A 22,070-nucleotide genomic window follows, 5' to 3' on the forward strand; every position below is an offset into this window, starting at 1 on the left:
CCTCTTAAATAATAATATATGTCCAGGGTTGAGTTAGAGTGCTAACTAATTTACAGTAATAACTAATAACTTTCAATTTTTTGTATTAAAATTATCAACATAAAGACATAATTATATCAATACAACATGTAAATTTAAATATCAACACAAAGACATAAGTTTATCAACACAAGATAATTGATAAATTTATGCCTTTGTGTTGATATTTTTAACATACAAAATTAATATTAGTTATTTGTTATTACTATAACTTAGTTAGTATATGATCACACACCTATATGTCCATACTTAAATTAAATATAGGCATAATACAATGTTTATTTTCATGTTAAGTTCCTAAGTATGTATATAATTGTTTACATGCTTGTGAAAAAGAAGATAGAAAAATGAAATAATGGCTATACTTTTTATTTTTTATAGAATTTTCAATTATATAATTTATATACATAAGTACATAAGAAAAAAAAATTATAGCCATAAAATGTTAGTCGCCTCCTGTATATAATATATTGCATACTTAAATTACTAATAATAATAATATTTATCTTTTTTTTTGCCGCAATAAAAATTATAACCATACACTTTGTTAGTATTGTTTAAAATTTTATGGTGATGATTACATAATTGAAAACTCTATACAAATAATCATATAATAAAATAATTGATACTATTATTTTTAAAATTTATGGGGATAAGTACATATATAATTAAAAAATCAGCACAAATAAAAAGCATGACAATAATTTTGTTTTTCCATCTTCTTTATTTTTAACGCATATAAACAATTATACATGTAGTCAGTAGCTTAATACGAAAACAAAATTTTTATTTAAAAGTATGTACATAGTATATTATATTTCAGAAGTATTGATTTTCCATATTTAAAGATTAAGTAGTTTTTAATGAAAATAGTGTAATGAATATTTTCTAATAATAATTTTACAGTCTAGTGGAAGTAGACCCCTTTATACTTTCATTTGTCAAAGATTCATTAGTTAGTCGCATCACCTCATTTTACCACTGTGGCATGGATGGATCACCGAATATTTTCTCGAAGAACCATATCCATCTGCATAGAGAATTAAAGCGGATATTATGTCCACCTTAATTACACTCTAATAATTTGAATTCAAATATTTTTTCAAAAATTACTGTGGACCTTTAGTCTGCCATGAACCCACGCCGCTCAACTACGCCTGATGATCCCACTCGCTTGCACGCACTTTCCAGCCCCCCTCCCGGCACATGTAGGCACAGGATTAGCTCGGTGTTGCCACGCGCTCAGTTTTAAATACGGGGCCTCCCTCTCGAAACGTAAAACATAAAATTAGTCCTCACTCCACTTTTTTTGTTTTTTGTTTTTAATTTGAATGTGAGATATAAAGATATACTCCGGATTTGTCGTACGCACCCACCCCACCCTCACTCATCAGCCCTCGAATTCGAGACTCGCCGGCACTCGGCTGAGTGGTAATTTAAGCGCCGGAGATTCCAAGACAGAAATTGCGACGACGGCGTTGTTAGCCACTGCATTAGCATCGCCACGTTCAAAGAGGTATTTATCGTCGGTAAATATAGAAAATGTCGGAGGATGAGAAGTTGTTGAAGGAGGCGAAGAAGTTGCCGTGGGAGGATCGGCTGGCGCACAAGAATTGGAAAGTGCGAAATGACGCAAATATCGATTTGGCGGCCGTTTGCGACGCTATCACAGATCCCAAGGACCCGCGCCTTCGTGAATTTGGTGAGGATTTGTTTGTTTCTCCTGATAGATCTAGTTTGTTTTGTGGTTGTTTGATCGGGCGAAGGAGGCGGCGAACGCGGAAGTGTTAATGTGGGTGGGATCATGGTGGTTTGAATTACTACAGCTATATCCTCTTCTTTTTATCCTAATCCTGGCGTTTTTGCGTTAGGCCCTTTTTTCAGGAAAGCGGTGGCTGATTCCAATGCACTGGTGCAGGAGAAGGCTCTCGATTCTCTCATTGCGTTTTTGAAAGCTGCAGATGCTGATGCTGGAAGGTGAATTGGTTGTTTATTCTTGGATTTTATCGTTGAATCCACTGAATTTATTCGAATATTTGATACTGCCGAGTGTGCCACCATTGAGCCGTTTTTGGTTTTATTTCCGTTGCAGATACGCGAAAGAGGTATGTGATGCAATCGTGGCAAAATGTTTAACCGGAAGGCCTAAAACAGTGGAGAAGGCACAGATGGCATTTATGCTTTGGGTAGAGTTGGAGGCTGTTGAAGCTTTCCTGGTACTTGTCGAAACAATTATCTGTTTTTCAAGTGACTTAGTTTGTTCTTCTATTCTGCTTATGTAGCTATAGACAACTAAGATTTATTAATATTTAATTATATTTTCTATGGTATTAATGAAATTTAGTCCAAGTAATTGGACCAATATTCTTCCATCTTCGGGCCTCTTGAGTTGGACCAATGCGAGGCTCGATCAGGCGCATGTCAATGGATAGAGTTTGAACTTGCACCCATATATTTTGATCCATCGATTTTGTATCCAATTTAGTGTTAATTTTTTAAATATGAATATTGAGTTACATTAACAATGCCAAAATATGTATATGAAACTTAGGTGAACAGTTGGTTAATCGTTCCCATTGCATGTCACCTTTGTCTGTTTAGGTGTGTGGATATCAAATTGATAGTATTACTATACTGGAGGAATGGAGCTAAAAATAAGGCTGAGATATAATGGTTGGTAGCTCAGAGATAAGGATATCATTCATCTTTACGTAGCTAATTCTACAAATATTGGTATAATCTTTGATGCAAGCAACCGCACCAAGAACTAGGTCTTTGTCAGCCTTTGAACATGAGAAATATTAGACCTCTTGTTTTTCTGCCTAGATCACGTGCTTTGCATGGTTTCTGCTCAGGGACGGAGCCAGGAATTTATATAGAGAGGGGAAAAATTATACATAGACAAAATTTAAGAGTTTTAAGAGGGCAAATAGTGATAAATTAAACCAAATTAATTTTATAATGTATAATTTATATATATGTGATGAAATTTGAGGTGGGGCATTTGCCCATGCTATAAGCTACATCCGTCCCTGATTCTGATAACCTCAACTACTCGTCTAGCTTGATAACTGCCTTAGTACACTAAAATTGTTATTTGATGCATCTACACTGAATTTAGATGGGGAACTTGTCATTGTATATTCCCTAATTGGTGAAGCAATGTCTACTTTGTAGGATGCCATGGAGAAAGCCATTAAAAATAAAGTTGCCAAAGCTGTTGTACCTGCAATTGATGTTATGTTTCAGGCATTAAGGTAGGGGTTAGTCTATTTTTCTTGTTATTTCTCAACAACTACCTCCAATCCTCCTGCATTACCATGGCGTTTGCGTGGATATTGTATCAGTGAATTTGGATCAAAGATAATACCGCCAAAAAGAATTTTGAAGATGCTTCCTGAACTTTTTGATCATCAAGATCAGAATGTTCGCGCTTCTTCTAAAGGGCTTACACTAGAACTTTGTCGTTGGATAGGAAAGGATCCTGTGAAGTCAATATTGTTTGAAAAGATGCGAGATACAATGGTATTCCTATTTCAAATTTGTGTTAGATTCTTCTTTCCTACATATCTGTTTTTTATATCATTTTCCTCTCTTGTTATCTTATAATTAAGAAAAAAGAGTTGGAGGCCGAGGTTGGTAATGTCACTGGAACTGCAAGACCAACCCGCAAAATCAGGTGACCCTCTCTCTCTCTCTCTCAGTTCGACAGAGATATTGGTACTATCTCTTGTTCTCCTGTCGTGGATGTTTGTTTGTTCTTCTTTAATTAGTGTTCCAAGTTCCAACTAAGTTACTATATTGATGTTGATCTTCCCTTTTTAAGAATGTTACTTTGCATAGTTTGGTGATCACTCTGGCAGCAGCTTTTGAGAGCATTTGCATAGTAGTATGTAGTCGACATTTGATAGTAATTTTTGTAAAAGTTTTATCTGTTTGAGATCTATGCAGGTGCTTCTCTCTTAGTTTTATAGTCTGATTCTATATGACACTATGTTCTTCTCGTCTAGTGCTTGAATTTTTAATATCTGCCGCTCCTCTCTGGTTTTTTGTATTTGTTGTTTGACATATGAAGCTCTTAGTGTCTGTTTAAATGCGACTAGTGTAAAATGATTTTTCTTATGATCGGGATAATTGTATTTTGCATTTCTATCTGTCAGGTCTGAGCAGGACAAGGAGCCTGAACCAGAATCTGTTTCTGAGGCTGTGGGTTCTGTACCCACTGAAGAAAGTGTAGCTGATGGTATGTGTGTACTCTGAAATCATTTTTTCTATTTGCTCAATATTTCTGGCCAATATTGTAAAGCCCCCCTGCTAGCCTGGGATCGGGGCACTCATGGCTGCCTGACTTTTCCGGAACCTGCCTACTCCTGGACTGGCTTGATCCTCGATTAGGCTGTAGGGATCCTACTGCCCCACATGAGCCACAGTTTATGTGCTATGAGGTCCTTGACATGTCAAGTTGCATCTTTTGCAAAACTGTTTCTTGGCCAACCATCTAAATCTTAATAAATCAAAGCTGGCATTGGAAATGAATACTGCTATTATACCTACCTTGCTGGCTTAGTTTTATGGTTGTCTTTAGTAGTCTAAGATACTTCCCTATCAGTTCCTCAGGAGATAGATGAGTATGAGCTTGTTGATCCAGTTGATATATTGATGCCTTTGGAGAAGTCTGGATTTTGGGAAGGGGTGGTAAGTGGCCTGTCATTGTGTTTTTACCATATAACAATATTCAAAATATTATTATTGTAGCTTCCTGTTTATATTTTCAGAAAGCTTCAAAATGGTCTGAGAGGAAAGAGGCTGTAGCTGAACTAACCAAACTTGCATCCACCAAAAAGATTGCTCCTGGTGATTTTTCTGAAGTATGTCGAACATTAAAGAAGGTATATGGTTTTTATTGACCACAAATCAATCCAGATTTTTCTAGAGGTTTGTAGTATATTGGCTGGTGTTGATATCTAGCTTGAGTAATTGTTGTTGCCTGCATAACATTTTGAAATGTGCAGCTTATCACAGATGTAAACATTGCTGTTGCAGTTGAAGCTATACAAGCACTGGGAAACCTTGCTAGGGGTCTGAGAACCCATTTTTCAGCCAGTTGTCGCTTCTTATTGCCTGTACTTCTGGTTAGTCCAGAGTACTGTGTTGTAACTTTTTTCTTATTAAATTACAGTTGCAATAATACCCCACAAAAATGATAACAGATGTGTTATTACTTATGAGAAGTTATTTGACCTTTTCTTTCTAGGGGTTGATATATAAATTTTAATGATCTCATCCTTGTGTTTTGTGATTCTGTCTCTGGTCCAATGGAACCGAGTCACAAGTCCTGAGAGTTAATAACATCAAATCTATGTGATATAACTCCTTTTAAGCTTGGAATTGCAGCTGTAATTTTTGATTAATGTCTAACATGAGCTTGAACTTTGCTGATGATGTGCAGGAGAAATTGAAGGAGAAGAAGCCAACTTCAACGGAGGCCCTTACCCAAACCCTTCAGGCGATGCACAAATCCGGATGCTTGAGTCTAACTGACACCGTTGAAGGCATGATCTATATTTATTTTCATTTCTGAAGTGTTGTTTCAACCTCTGCATCACACCCTTTCATTGCTTAGAACGCATCATGTTTTTTTTCTAACTTTTCCCTTGCTCATTTTTTATTGCCTTTTTATTTATTTTCATGCTTTATAGCTGTTCTCTCACAAGCTCATTCTTCATTATGTTGGCTTTCAGTATTTAGGACATTTAATTCATTACATTTAAACACATTTTCATGTATTTGCTGCAATCATTGCCATTAAGGTGTAGAAGTGTCTTTGTGCTGCATTATGGCACACATGCTAACTGAATGCAGTGTTCTTGGGAATTGGAATTACTGGTTTTGAGTTGCATCAGGATATAAATTTATTTTATGATAGTTACAGTCAATTGCTTTAAAATAGTTTCCAGATTTACTATAAAATCACTTAATTTGGTTGTTTGAACTGACTGATTATATGCATGGCTACTCAAGGTACAAAAGATGTGTTGTCTTTATTTGGGTGTATAATGAGAAAGGCCTTTCTACGGGTTTGAATCCTACTAATTACTAGCTTTCCTGCAGATATAAAGGTGGCAGTGAAAAACAAAGTTCCTCTTGTAAGGTCATTGACTTTGGGCTGGGTTACATTCTGTATTGAAACAGTAACAGAGCGACCATACTTAAGGTTCACGAGGAATATGTTCCCATATGCATGGAGGTTAGTTAGTAGCTTAATGTGTTCTCTCAAACACGCAGCTTAAATTTGATTCTAATCCTTTTCAATCATTCACTTCGTTCACACCTGATATTGAATAAACAAGAATGCGTCGATGTGAGAATGCCATTGTTCGAATTGAGTAGTTCTGGTGTAAAAAACTTCAGATAGTAACACAAAGAAACATGTCAGAGATGAATTACTGTGAATACAATTTCTTTTTTCCCATCCTCGATTTTGTGTAGTTATATGTACATTGTTTCAAAACAACTTTGACTATTCAAATAGTTAAGCAATAAATGGGCCTTTATGAATTATGCAGTCCCTTAATGATGGAACACCTGAAGTGAGGGATGCAGCTTTCTCAGCTTTGGCGGCTATAGCTAAGGTAGTTATTTCATGATTTTCCATCTTCATCTCACTATCTTTTTATGTGCCAATTTAGTCATTTTTATATTTCTATTTTTTAGATGGTTGGTATGAGACCTTTGGAGAAGTCTTTGGAAAAGCTGGATGATGTCAGAAAAAAGAAGTTATCTGAAATGATTGGGGGGGTCGACATCGGATCCTTCTACTCTTACGAACTCCTCAGGTTTGGAATCTGTTTATGTACTGGGTAATTTGAATTAGTAGTTTTGATGTCTGTTAGGAATATTTAACCTGTGTCATTACAATTCTCTCAGGTGTGGTTCAATCTTCTGGAGGAGTTTTGACTACAGGGGTACAATTTCTACTTAACTTGATTTTTTTCTTAGTATTATTTTATGGAATGAGTTCATTGGTTGTATGATTTGGCTATAATCTGAAAAAAAGAGATCGTGAAATTTAAAATCAGTTTCTATAATCTTCTGACATACAAGTGAGATGAAATTGATTGGTTCCTTAACCTGTGATTCCATAAACACTCTTCACCTTCTCCGAAAATTATTGCTGAATGTGAACTGTGCCTGATTCGCACTGTCTATGAGGCATGTCGTGGACTGCTTTTATGTTGATCACATTCTACTTTGCATTGCTTTGTGCAGGCCTCTGAATCGTCATTTGTTAGAAGGTCAGCAGCCAGCATGCTTAGTGGAAAGAAGCCTATAACTGCAGCTGTAAGACTAAGTACAATTTAAAATGTTATTACATGAGAAGTTTTATGAGCACTTATTCAAGATATTCTAGCTACTTCACATACACATATGGTTACTCACTGTCGACTCTCCGTACTTGCTTTGTTGTATGCTTATCTTTTCTTAGCCAGCTGCCACTAAGAAAGCCACGTCTGGAAAATCTGGTACCAACAAGAAGGGTGATGCAGGAGGACAAACAAAAGTTTCTAAGCCTGTGGAGCATGAAGATGCCGAGGTCTGAGCTGATATTTTCTTTTTTCCCTCTACCTGTTGTGTGATGGCTAAGTTCATTATTAGGAACACCAAGATGGATTTTGTTGATTAACTGATCCAGTTTTCTTTACAGCCAATAGAAATGAGTTTGGAAGAGATTGAAAGCAGATTAGGATCCCTTATCCAAGCAGAGACAACTACTCAATTAAAGAGTGCTGTGTGGAAAGAGCGGCTTGAAGGTTAGAGTTCAAATTACTGCTTGACTGTATTTGTGACAGAAGCTTAATCAGGTCATACTTAGATGAGTTTTTACCATTAAATTGATATTTTATAGTGCTTTCATTGTTTCCCAGATTTTTGGGTGTAAACCTGTCTCTCAACTGTATGATTTGTAGCTCACAAAAACTATGATAGTGTTTCCTGGCTTGACTGAGATTTTGGACTCATCTCCTTTATCATTGAACTTTGCTACATTTGAAAACAATCTTTCTTATGCTAAATCTAAAGTACGCATAGAAAAACAACTCTTGACCTGTGCATCTGTTCTTGGAATCTTAGGCAATGGTGTAGAAAATTGAGTCTCAGATATACAATTTCTAAAGCAGTAGGTGATCTTAATTTGTAACTAAGAGATTCCTTGTGATCTTGGTTGGACTATAATGTCTTTACACAAGCAATGTGTTCCTTGTCAGTTGGCGTCTTATGATTATTTCACAGTGATCATTTTTCAATATAAATTTTTCATTCTTCTGTTTTTCTTGAGGAATTTATTCCGATTAGGTGATATGCTCTTGTGGAAGAAATTGTTAGTTTTGCAATGCGTGGTCTCCTTTTCTATTTCCTGAATATTTTATAGGTTTAGCATCTTTAGTATGGTATCATTGTGTTGTGCCTTAGTTATTCTCTTTCCCTTGTTTGAATAGGATACATTTGTCACGACTATTTCAAGTGAAATAGTATCTGAGGTGTAGATGAATCCTCATATCCTGCCTTTTTGTTTTTAATTTTCCTAATATTCTGTGGAAGTGTTGCATCATCTGGTGAGTATATATATGCTCCTGTATTTTTTCTTCTTTTCTAACAATGGCAGATAATGCTAATCATAGGAGTAATATATTATACTTAATTTACATGCAATCCTTGGTAGTTTGATGTTAGAGTATTACACTTGCTGAGAAGCTTTTCTGTGATTTGCACGGACAAATGAACTCTGTTTTGCATCCTATAAATCAGTCTGCATGTTCAAAACTTGCTACTGATAAAATGCATACTACCATTTTTAATTTGCATATTTTTTTTTGTTTCAGCCATCGTGTCGTTTAAAGAGCAGGTTGAATCACTAACAGATGTCGATCCATCTGTTGAGGTGTTGATCCGCTTACTTTGTGTTATTCCTGGCTGGAATGAGAAAAATGTTCAGGTCTTGCATTTAGAAATTTACAATTTTAGTTTAACTTATTTGATGCTACTGACTACTTGGGCTACTAAACTCAACCTAAGCATTGTCCTTTGAGCAGGTCCAGCAACAAGTTATTGATATTGTCTCCCACATTGCTGCGACAGCATCAAAGTTTCCTAAAAAGTGCGTTGTGCTCTGCCTTTCAGGTAAGAAACTTCTATAGTTTGATGCAATCAGATCAGAACCATCTATCTTATAGGATTTCCTTGATTGGCTAAGTAGTCAAGCTCTCGCTGCTTGTAACTCTTACAGTTACATGCAATTCTGGGATGCAAAATGCTCATAGTTATCTGATGTTCATTGAGTTAAAATTAATGAGCTCTTGGCATTTTCTTACGTATGCAAGTTTGTACTTGATAGGTATTACTGAAAGAGTTGCCGACATAAAGAATCGTGCTCAGGCCATGAAGTGTCTTTCCACTTTTTGTGAGGCTGTGGGTCCTGGTTTTATATTTGAGAGGGTAATGCCTATTTCCTGTGTATTTATTTATGGATGGGTAACAATGGCCCCCGTTTTAGAAGGAGTTTTAAGCCTTGAGGTGTTTTCAAATATAAGTTCTAGGTTGGGATTTCAGGCCTTGATATCTGTGATGGTGTGCCAATGTTCCAATGTTTTGATCAGTTTGGTTTGGACAGTTAGTTTTTCAGACCTGATGATGGAAATGGTTGCAATCATACTTGTCATACATATCAATTCACCATGTGGAAATTCTAATGATATAACGTAGATGTAGATTTTAAGGGTAATGGTGTAATCCTGAATGGTTCATTTTAGTCAAGTTAATTTGTTGTATTGATGAAACATGTTTGAATTGATTATTTCTCATGTGGCTCTGTCAGATGTATAAAATTATGAAGGAACACAAGAATCCAAAGGTTCTTAGTGAATGCCTGTTGTGGATGGTTTCTGCTGTGGACGACTTTGGCACATCTCATATTAAGCTGAAGGTGCTGAAAACTTCTTTTTAAGAACATCTCATTTCTTTATGATTTGGTTTCTATCAGAAATAACGTCATGAATATGATTTGATATGTAATGGTTTTAGCATGCGTCATATTTGTTTTGCAGGATTTAATTGACTTCTGCAAGGACATAGGATTACAATCTAGTGCAGCTGCAACTAGAAATGCTACAGTTAAATTAATCGGCGTCCTTCATAAGTTTGTTGGTCCAGGTGATACATTTTTTATACTCATCTTTCATAGCTTGTGGTGTGTTGGTGTAGGTTCAAAGGTGTTTTATTGTACCATGTTACCATAATAGTGCGATATTAAGAGGGATTAATCATTTTTACTCTCCCTGAAGATATAAAAGGGTTTCTGTCTGATGTTAAACCTGCTCTACTGAGTACCCTTGATGCTGAGTATGAAAAAAATCCACACGAGGTAATTTCTTTTTTGGTGTTTGATTTTCATTTTTTCCTATGATAAGTTTGTTCCTCACTTCTAATATTACTCATCGCAGGCATCTGCAGTTCCGAAGAAGGTGGTTAAAGTAACTGATTCTACCTCATCTGGGGTGACTGGTGGCATGGATGGTCTTCCACGTGAAGATATCAGTGAAAAGATCACCCCCACTTTGTTAAAAGGCTTAGAGAGTTCTGATTGGAAGGTTTTGTAATGTAGATGTTTGTTAAACATTAAATATGTGAATGATTTAAGAGGGCATGTCGTCAATCTGACTTTATGTTCTGTCTAGGCACGCTTGGAATCTATTGAAAGTATAACCAAATTACTGGAAGAGGTGACAAGCGAATTCTGCCTGCTGGAACTGGTATGTTCAGTGGCAAATTTGAGTAACTTTTCAGCTTCTGTATACATATCTATATAATATGCCAACTTATCTTTCGTGCTTCAGGAGATCTATTTGGAGCTCTGAAAGGGCGTTTACACGACAGTAACAAAAATTTGATTATTACTACTTTGTCAACAATTGGTGCTCTTGGGACTGCAATGGGACAGCCACTTGAGAAGTCAAGCAAGGTATTCTCTCACACAACTTGTTCTAGTTTATTAAGATTCACCTGCTTCAACCAAATATGCTTTACGATCCCATTTAATATATACAGGATCATTTAGCTAATCTTGAATCCTAAAAATCCATATAGTTGTATTTTTAATTATTGAAACTCTTCTGTCATATCACATAGTTCCTGTGATGGCTTGATCATTTAAATGAATGTGGCTCATGCAGGGCATTCTTTTGGATGTTTTGAAATGTCTTGGCGACAACAAAAAGCATATGCGTGAGTGCACATTGAGTACCTTAGATGCTTGGCTTGGAGCTGCTCATCTCGATAAGATGGTCTGTAGTCAATTTTGGAAAATATTGTTTTTTTACATACTGTTTTGAGTATCGTTGACCTCATGTTTCGTTTCTGTCTTCAGCTACCATATATTACAGCTGTTCTCACGGATGCTAAAGTAGGTGCAGAAGGGCGTAAAGATCTTTTTGATTGGCTGTCTAGACAACTTGCTGGATTGGTTGAGTTCCCTGACGCTATACAGCTCCTCAAACCCACTTCATCTGCTATGACGGTATTTCTTTCGGCAAAGTGGTTATTTCCTGGGTAGCTGCTTGTGTCTACTTAATGTATCAGGATATGTCTTGGTTACCTTTCCAGGATAAATCAGCAGATGTTCGTAAAGCTGCTGAAGCATGCTTTAAATGAAATATTGAGGGTTTGTGGACAAGAAAATGGTATGAACATTGAATGCCCAACATTTCTATTTCTTGATCAAGGTTTACTAACTCTTTCAGCCTCTTCATAACTCTCTTTTTATAGATTTCCAAAAATTTGAGAGATATACAAGGATCTGCTTTAGCTATAATTGGTGAACGATTGAAGCCGTATGGAGCTTTTCAAGGTATTTTATTATTTTATATTAACTCATCCATCTCCAACTAAAAGAAATGCTGTTTTTTCCACTTATCCATGTCCTTATATTTAATGTTTTGGTTCCCCATATTTTGCAGATAATTATGAATCTGGGAGATCTGTTTCGTCAAGCATGGCGTCCAAAAACAGCTCAAAGGTGGGAAAACCCAATGGTCATGGTGACCGCACATCTCGACATGGAAGCAGAAATGCATCTTCAGTATGTTTTCTAAGGTTGTCTTTCTCTTGATGAAAGTATTCGTTAATTGACATCCTGTTTCTATAGAGAGCTGTACCTACCAAGGGATCCAGGCAAGATTCTATCGTGTCTGTTCAAGACATAAACATTCAGTCACAAGCCCTGATCTGTCTGAAGGATTCAAACAAGGTACACATTTATTTTTTGGAAGCAGTATAACAGTTCTGTATATTTCTGCAAACAGAGTATGTTATAAATTTGGTGATACCCTTGCAGGATGACAGGGAAAGAATTATTGTTCGCAGATTCAAATTCGAAGAATTGCGTATAGAGCAAATTCAAGATCTCGAGGTTTCTGTTCTGTTTTAAAGATTTCTTTGTTAATTTTGTGCTCTTCAGACTTGTGTTTCATCCTTTGTTAGTGTACAGTAAAGTGTCTGCTGTTATTGGTTCATATAATTAGTGGGATAAGCATTTTCATATCATCACAGAAGGGCATTACACAACTTTTTAGAACTTTTGTCTGCTTTTGGGTTTCCGTAGTTGCTAAATGACCATAAGTGTTGATTTGTTTAGGCATCTGTGTGACTTATGTAAATTATTTCAATGTGATGATAAGTTACATTCTTTATAGATGTTAGTAATTGATTTTACTTGTTTCATAGAATGATGTCATGAAATACTTCCGAGAGGATCTGCACTGGAGGCTTTTAAGTGCTGACTTTAAAAAGCAAGTTGATGGCATCAAGATGTTGCAGAAGGTTATTTTAATATAAATTATAGTTTTGAATGTGAAATTTGAATTTTCTCTTTTAACCTTCTGTTTATTTATGGGTATAGTAGGCTCTTCCATCTATGGGAAGGGAGGTGATTGAAGTCTTAGATATACTGTTGAAGTGGTTTGTGTTGAGGTTCTGTGAATCCAATACATCAGGCCTATTAAAGGTAAATAGACTTTTATCAATTTGTCTGTTTATTTTTTACTGTCAGCTTGCCTGTGTGTTTGATTGCTTGTCCATCTGAATTTATCAAATGATTTTTTATACGAAAAGGAGATGAGTGGTAGGGGTTTGCAACCCGGCAGTTACTTGTTTATTGGACAAGTGGAAATACTAAAATTACAATTGGAATAATTGAGTATTGATTCTCTAAACTCTAGCTCTCTAATGATGCTACTGTAAATATTTTGCTCTTGATAATTCTTAGCTATCATAATTAAACTATCTGGATCCTTTCCTGATCTTCTGTAACTTTGATAAGGTTCTGGAATTTCTTCATGAGCTTCTGGATATCCTGAGAAATGAGGGTTACACAATGACCGAAGCAGAGGCTACGATCTTTCTCCCTTGCTTGGTTGAGAAGGTAACTGCTGTGTTAACTGTCTATGTGATATGCTTTTCTTTGTTGTGGGAGTAATCATTTTTAAGTCTATGGAAAATGATCTGGTTGGTTTGGATTGGATTGATTTTGTTTTTTAAATGCAATATCTCAACCAGCTATCAATGTCTTATTTTCATGCACTGCAGTCTGGGCATAATATTGAAAAAGTTAGAGAAAAAATGCGGGAACTGATGAAGCAAGTCATCCAAACGTATTCTGCTGCAAAAACTTTTCCTTATATATTGGAGGGTTTGCGATCTAGGAACAACAGAACAAGGATTGAGTGTGCTGACCATGTTGGATTCTTATTAGATAACTATGGAGCCGAGGTAACCAGTTAGCCAGCAACCTTGTTTATCCTTCATTGCATTCACTCTAGTATTTTTGTGTTTATTGTGTGCTATATCTTTCCTTGTGTTCCTCTTGGCAGATAATTGGGCAGTTAAAATCCTTGCAAATTGTCGCTAGTTTAACTGCTGAACGAGATGGCGACACCCGCAAAGCTGCACTGAATACTTTGGCAATAGGATATAAGATTCTTGGTGAGTTTTTAACTTACTACATATATTGGTAGATTGCATTTCAGTGGAAAATAATACTCCCTCCGTCCCTTAAAAATAAGAACATTTGGTTCGGCACGGGTTTAATTCATAATTGGAAAAGTAAGAGAGAGATAGAAAGAAAAAGTTTTTAAAGTATTGTTAGTGGAGAATGGGGTCCCACCTCATTAGAGAGAAATGAGTTTCCAAAATTAGAAAGTTCATACTTTTCAGGGACGGACTAAAAGGGAAAGAGTTCATACTTTTCAGTGATGGAGGGAGTACTAGTATTGAATAAGGACTTCGATTTGTAATGTAAACTATAAGTGAATCTACAGTTACTATTCTTGTTTTAATCATCGCCATTGATCCTGATAATTCTGCAAATAATATAGGTGATGATATTTGGAGATATGTTGGGAAGCTTACTGAACCACAAAGAAGTATGTTAGATGATAGATTTAAATGGAAGGTTAGTACATTGAGGTTTGGGTCTATTTTTCATTTGGTTCTTCCACTAAAACAGTTGTACTCTTGTGAATCGTCAGGCACGAGAGATGGAGAAGAGGAAGGAAGGCAGGCCAGGGGAAGCTAGGGCCGCCCTAAGACGCTCAGTGCGGGACAATGCGTATGAATTTCTTACACAGTTGCATTGTGTTTTCTCAGCTAAAGAAGCCTGTTCCCTGAACACCTTTCAACGAGTTCCTACCTCAACCTGCCTGGAAATCAATTTTATATACGCTTGATAATTACATGCTGTTTTAGTTTATGAACAACATTAAGTAGGACTATCAACATATTTGGACATAACTTTTATTACTAGCTAGAGTCCTAGTTTAATCTATGCATACATGATGATCTTGTTCACTCTAAGGCTCATTTTCGAAGGAGGTCTCATTTCCATCTAAAATTCATGTTAGTGGTTAGAACTTTGAGCCTAATCTTGTTACAGAAAAAGTTGATGAACAGCTTATACAGGTCGATATTGCTAATATATGTGCATACTCTAGAGTGTACATGGAAAAGGTGATTAAAAGGAATATCTTTGGATGACAAATCTGTTCCAAGATTTTTTTTCTGTTGTGGCAGGTCATTTTTGGTAGTTATTAAACTGCCGCTTTATTTTATACTATATATTATTTTCTTAACTTTGAAGGGAAAGATCATATATGACTTCATTGTTCCTCTTCTTTTAGTTCTGGTAATTAGTTTCTAATGCCCACAGGTCTGACCCCAGCAGAGCAAAGTGGGGAAGTATCAAGATCTATGAGCATCCCAACTTTCAATCGGTACTCAATTTTTTATGTACTCATTGTCTATGATCTACACAATCCAGACTGATTTGCTAATTTTCCTTGAACTAATTATATCATAATATGTTATGGATGGGTTTGCTTTCTACTAATGTCTGTTGTTAATTGTCCTATTAGGGAGAACTATGGTCTTCCTGAAATCCACACAGATAGACTACCAATGCCACAGGTTTATTCTGGTGTTGGTCTCAAAGACTGGGATGAAGCTTTGAAAATCATAGAATATGGTTCTCCTGAACAGGTATAAGTAAATACCTACTTATGAAGAGTTTTTGGATTGTACTAAGTCTAGATGTGGTTATCACTGGTTAGGGATGTGTAAAGATGAGGACCGCTTGTTTGCCATCTTTATTGAACTCTAAAGATATACTTCACTTATGTCATTTGATGTTGGGTTTGCATATTTAACTAGAAGCAGCTGATTGAGGGTCTATAGGTTTATTGGGGTTTATAACAGTCATAAATATTGCTCCCATGAACAGGTTTATGCTAATATTTAAGCTTCTTTGGAAATTGGAATATATGTCAAAATGGAGTTATTAGACTGATTGGGGATGGGGTAAAATACGAGGATTATTTTTCAACGGAATACTTTTTAAAAAGATTTGATTAAAAATAAAATTCTGGGTTCTGTATTTGTGTTAATTTGGTATATCTTTATTGTATCTCTTCAAATATGTACAGTTGTTCAGTAATGCATTTCAAAAGAGTTGTGCAATGAACCAATTTGGAATAAAGAGAAATACATTTTTAGCGGATGGTCTTTGAATTACAATTAATTTGTTGGTGGCATCTTAACTGTGCACATATCTTCTGATTTTAGTTTGAAAAATGAGTACATTCTGAAGAAGCAAATGGACTGCCCCTTTCTTTAATGCCTCGCAAGACTACATTACTGAGTGGTTGATGCTGTCTAGTCTTGTCTAGAATTTCTTAAAGATATGCTTATTTGCTAAGACTTTGGCATAACCTTATTTTCAAAAATTGCATACTTGTCATCCAATGTCTTTTTTTCTCCTTCAATATTTTTTCAGCTGGCAATGTCTCTATTACTGGTTTTTTTGTACGATGTAAATCTTATGTTCTGTTAGGTGATGTGTGCTATCTCTTGAGAAATTTATAGCTATTTTTTCCTGCAGGCTGTTGAAGGGATGAAAGGTGTGTGCCATGAATTGGCACAAGCAACTGCTGACCCTGAGGGCAGCACAATGGATGACATAGTCAAAGATGCTGATAGACTTGTTTCATGCTTGGCGAATAAGGCAATTATTCTGTTATTTCCTAATTGTCCTTGACATACCTCTTAGGTATTTTTTTCTGGAGAACCTCACAATTGTTATTGGTTATAGCAGGTTGCTAAGACTTTTGACTTTAGTCTCACTGGTGCATCTTCAAGATCTTGTAAATATGTCCTGAACACTTTGATGCAGGTAGGGGTTTACTCTTGTTGACCAAGCAAAGTAGAACGACCTTTTAATTGATTAGATGTCAGATCATTATTTTGATTATTTGGGTGTCAATTGAAGTCTAAAATTGTTACTGCTTTTGTTGCAGACTTTTCAGAACAAGAAGCTTGCTTATGCAGTCAAGGAGAGTACACTTGATGGCCTCATCACGGAACTGCTGCTATGGCTTTTGGATGATAGGGTTCCACAGATGGATGATGGAAGTCAACTTTTGAGAGCTTTGAATGTGCTGATGTTAAAGATTCTGGTAACTTTTGATGTGAAATTTATGAGGATATCATGATTAGTTGTGTTATAATCTTCTTGTGATTTCTCTGTGTGGCCGGATTGCACATTCAGGATAATGCAGAGCGTACTTCATCATTTGATGTGCTTATACATCTCTTACAACCTCTGGATCCATCAAGATGGCCGTCTCCAGTAACAAACGAGTCTCTTGCAATTAGAAATCAGAAATTCTCTGATTTGGTTGTTAAATGTTTGATCAAGCTCACAAAGGTAGTGTATCTTAATTTGTACATTACTGATGTTTGGTATTTCGTCTGTAAACCTTCTCATCTCTGTTCTTAAAACTACTTCCCTTACTGTGTGTAGTTCAAGTGCCTTCTCCTGTGTAAAGCCTAATTACTTGACATCTCCAATATTCATGTGAAACAGGTTCTGCAAAATACCATATACGATGTAGATCTTGATCGTATCCTTCAGAGTATCCATGTATATCTGCAAGAATTAGGAATGGATGAAATACGTAAGAGGTATAGAAAAATGTAACAGTATCAATCAAAATTTTAAATCTTGTTACATGGCTGGGTTCCACTTTATTGTGGATTTGTGGTTTGGAACAACAATTCACCCTAACTATTTTTCCTTATAAATTGCTGAAGAGCTGGAGCTGATGACAAACCACTTCGAATGGTTAAAACTGTTCTCCACGAGCTTGTTAAACTACGTGGAACAGCCATAAAAGGACATCTCTCCATGGTGCCGATAGACATGCAACCACAACCTATCATTCTTGCCTATATTGACCTAAATCTTCAGGTGTTTATGGTGTATGCTATTGCTTAATGGCATGATTATTTACATTGGTTATTAGCTTACTCATTCACTATCATGCTATCGACAAAATTGGCAGACACTGGCAGCTGCAAGAATGCTGACACCCTCTGGTCCTGTTGGGCAAACACACTGGAGTGACTCGACTGCCAACAACACTGCACCAGCTGCACACTCTGCAGATGCTCAGTTGAAGGTACAGCCGTGTCTTTTGTTGGTGATCAATTTGTTTTTTTAACCTTTACTTTTCACCCCATGCTGCCCTCCAGTTTTTAATCCTTGACTTGATGTTTGCTATAACAGCAAGAACTGGCTGCAATATTTAAGAAAATTGGTGACAAGCAGACTTGCTCAATTGGTCTGTTTGAACTTTATCGCATAACGCAATTGTATCCTCAGGTAATCATGTATAGCATTGTAAATGGCTTGATATTTGCTGTATTTCTATTTGTCATTGATCATTTGTATATTTTTATTATAAAATTTTATTTTATTTTCCCAGGTTGATATTTTTGCTCAGTTGCAAAATGCTAGTGAGGCATTTCGAACATACATCAGAGATGGTTTGGCCCAGGTTTGCCACTAATTCACTTGCTGCAATTTGTTGTTCCTTTATGTGTGCTTAAGTTATATTTTTGGCAGATGGAGAAGAATGCAGCCGCAGGAAGGACTCCCTCGAGTGTACCTCTATCCACTCCTCCACCAGCAGCGCTTAACCTTTCTCCAAGATATGGCTCTCTGTCTCCTGTAAATGCAGACCCATTAAATGACTCGAGAAACCCGAATGCAGGCAGTGAACCCACTAATTTTTCTTTACCGCCATCTTTTGCTGAAGATGATCATCGTCTTGTTAATGCCGTCTCTCAGAAGTGTCTTATGATCCATCTGGCTTACCTCAAAACTTCGAGGAGTCGAGAAATGACAGATTACCGTCCGGTGGTTAGTTAAATGCTTCAATTTTATCTGATGCTATTTTTGAGAGAACCTTTATTCGGACCTTATACTTTCTTGAAACTGCAGTGTCAAATGGAACCCTGGATGCAATTAGGGAAAGGATGAAAAGCATCCAGTTAGCAGCTGGTGGAGTGAATCCAGAATCAAGAAGCCGGCCGTTGATACAAGTGAACGGGAATGGTGATGAAGCTCACGGCAGTATGCAGGGCGGAATACTACCTATGGACGAGAAAGCGCTATCGGGGCTTCAGGCACGCATGGAAAGGTTAAAGAGTGGCTCATTTGATTCTATGTAGGATACAAACAATGACTTTGTTATCGCGGTAAAGTATCCCATTTTGTAAATGCAGAGCGTGTAAATAACTACTGTAAGACACTTCCATAATATGAAAATTATGCTCAGAGCAACGTCATGTAAATTTTGTTTATAATTCAAGATCCTTCATCAAGAGAACATCGCCCTTGTGTTGCAACTCCTGCTATCCCAATTTTTACTGTTGTTTGTAGTTCAATGAATCACTGTGGTCCTATTCTCAAAATTACAATTCATAAAATGTCTAGTAGCAATGTTCGTTCGACCAATTTTTTTTATTGAAAATACTAGCTATTGGGAACAACATGCTAACGTTATATGTGTTAGGGAATGTAATCAAATGCAAACTCTATATGTTATAGGAAAGTGTCAACAGTGTCAATTGTTATGTATTGGAAACTATTATTACACTTTAGCTCATTTTTTTGTTTTCAAAATTTTCTGTGGAAATATGGTGTCTGAAACGTTACTTAAACCTCTTTTTAACTTGGTTTTGAATTCTTGTTCTATTAACTCAAGTTTCAATTGTGTGTTACTCCTAGTTACCTCATTATAAATTAAGAAAGCTAAGAAAAAATGTTGAGTACGTCAAGAAATAGTGGACTGAAATAGTGAATAATTGAGGAGTCAGAAGGGCCCCAGGAACATGAATAAATGGTAGTAGCAACAAGGCAGAACAAAATCCAGACTGAAATGGCGAACATATATGTACACAAAGATACATATCCACAACACAAGAATCTTCCATCACATATCTAGTCACCCACCTCGCTGTAGCAGGCCAGGTCCCATCTGCTTCTCTCCCTCTCTCCAACATTTGACATGAAATTCATTCTTCTTCGAAAGTGAAATAGTATAACAAACAAACACATTAAATAAGTGTTGTACGTACCTCCGAAGCTGATACTAAAAAGGACAGCTTCTACAAACTATATGATATGATACTTACAAAACTACACAAACGGAATTCACACCATCTCTTAAAATTAAGGTATTAATCCTCCACATCTAAAATGGATCAAACCACCATAACATTCAAATTAATCCCCAAATCAGAATTTTAGGGTTTGATGAATGGCTTGTCTTCTTCATCATCATCCCACGACAAACTCAGATCAGCCGAAGTCAACGCATCGATGTCGTTCCAGCTCCAATAATTCGGCAAATCCATCTCCCACGCCCCTCCCTGAGCATTCACGCTGATGATTGTCGACTCCTCCATCGACTCGAGATTTCCGGCGAAGTGATGATCAAATGCATTATTCGTGTCGAAGCTGCTTAAGCTCGAGAATTGAAATTCGGAGGTTGGAATAATCTGAGCGCTGCTGAAAGGGGGAGGAATTTTGTCGATACCTTTCGAATTCGACGACGTCGTTTCATGCAGCAGCGGCGGCGACGACGAGGACGAGCGGCCGATCAATGCGTGGTAGAGAATGTTTGACATGTTTTTCTGCCCGGTCGAGACGGCGGCGGCGGGCGGGGATTTGGCGGGTTTGGAAACCCTAGGGCGTTTGTTTTTGCGGGCGGCGCCGACGAGGATGTTGCGGAGGGTGCCGCCTTTGGTCCAGTGGCGCTTGCAGGATTTGCAGAAATGGCGAGGCTGAGATTTGTTGTAGTTGTTGTAGTAGCAGAATTTGGTGTTGGTGGAAGCGCACCTCGGGCACTTCAACGCCTCCGCTTGAGGCGGCGGTTTCGACGTCTCCGCCGCCGCAGACTGTAGGAACGTTTGGCCCCAATCCAGAGTTTGATCGCCCGAAACCTGTTTGCTGCTCAATCCCATGCCACAATTCGATCAAACAAACCAGATAACAGATTCAAAATTTGTACACAGAGAGAGAGGAAATTAGAGGAAGGTGGTATGGTATAAGTGTTATGCTTGGGTTTAGCGCATCACTGTCCATATATATACATCTATCTGTAAAATAATAATAATATATACATCCAATATGTGTCCCACAGTCTCACTTCGACCCAATATAGGTTTTAAGGAAATTGCAAAAGAAAGAGGATTGAAAAATTTAGCAGTAGTTTCATAATAAAATGTGAGTGAAATTGAGTTAGTCGAATGTGAGATCCATTACTAAAAATAGTAAAAAGTGAAGTGAGACAATTAACAAGGGACAAATCAAAATAGAAAAATGACACGTAATAGGGGAGGAAGGAATTATAATAAGGGATATTGGTTTAAGAATCATAATTCTTAGGCAAATTCTATGTCTCGTGAATTTTAAAGTGGTTTTAAAAATTATAAACTTTTGAAACTGTGCAATTTTCTCAATCTGATCTAAATAGATTTTTTTGGTGAGATTTTGATCAAACATCTTCTTAGTTTAAATTATTCTGCATGAAACAATGTCGTTTAAACATCCTAATTCTTGAATTCGATGTTAAATAATACTCCATCCGTCCCAGTTTAAGAGTGAAATTTAGTTATGACACGGATTTTAAGAAATTGGTGGAGTGTGTAATAAATGAAGTGGGGTAGTGGTTGTTGGAGTGTGTAATGATTGAAGTGAGATAGTGGAAAGTGAAACCATTTGACTTTTTGTGTGATTAAGATTTTGTTTTGTTTTATTTTTATGAAAGTAATGACATTTGAGTGTAAATTTCATCAATAATAAGTTTAAATTTTATGTCCAAATATGGTAGATTATAAATATGACTCTTAAATTGGGACGGACTTAAATGACAAAATGTGACTCTTAAATTGAGACGGAGGGAGCATGTGCATAATAAAATTAACATACAAATCTATCGAATTTGAAGAATAACCTAGCATTGAAAATTGTCATTGATTTTAAAGTTAGTGATTTTTGACACCGATATTCCTAATAATAATAATAATAAATTAAAGAAAATCATAATCACACAAGTTTGTGCGGTCCAGAGATGAATGGGTGT

The 22,070-nt window shown here is 36.6% G+C and overlaps 1 protein-coding gene and 1 pseudogene across 1 annotated transcript; one reads left to right on the plus strand and one right to left on the minus strand.

The window, feature by feature from the left end:
• The first annotated feature begins 1,386 nt into the window (after positions 1-1,386).
• LOC121790185 lies at positions 1,387-19,310 on the plus strand (annotated as a pseudogene).
• Positions 19,311-19,768: 458 nt separating this feature from the next.
• LOC121790180 (dof zinc finger protein 4-like) lies at positions 19,769-21,060 on the minus strand. Its single transcript, XM_042188454.1, has one exon. It carries the CDS (start codon positions 20,947-20,949, stop codon positions 20,230-20,232), a length of 720 nt encoding a protein of 239 aa, XP_042044388.1. The 5' UTR covers positions 20,950-21,060; the 3' UTR covers positions 19,769-20,229.
• Positions 21,061-22,070: the final 1,010 nt, after the last annotated feature.

This window comes from Salvia splendens, unplaced genomic scaffold (assembly GCF_004379255.2).
Source record: "Salvia splendens isolate huo1 unplaced genomic scaffold, SspV2 ctg434, whole genome shotgun sequence".
NCBI lineage: Eukaryota > Viridiplantae > Streptophyta > Magnoliopsida > Lamiales > Lamiaceae > Salvia > Salvia splendens.

Coding starts and splice junctions, on each gene's coding strand:
- LOC121790180 (XM_042188454.1), bottom strand. CDS start 20,949: ATGGGATTGAGCAGCAAACAGGTTTCGGGCGATCAAACTCTGGATTGG.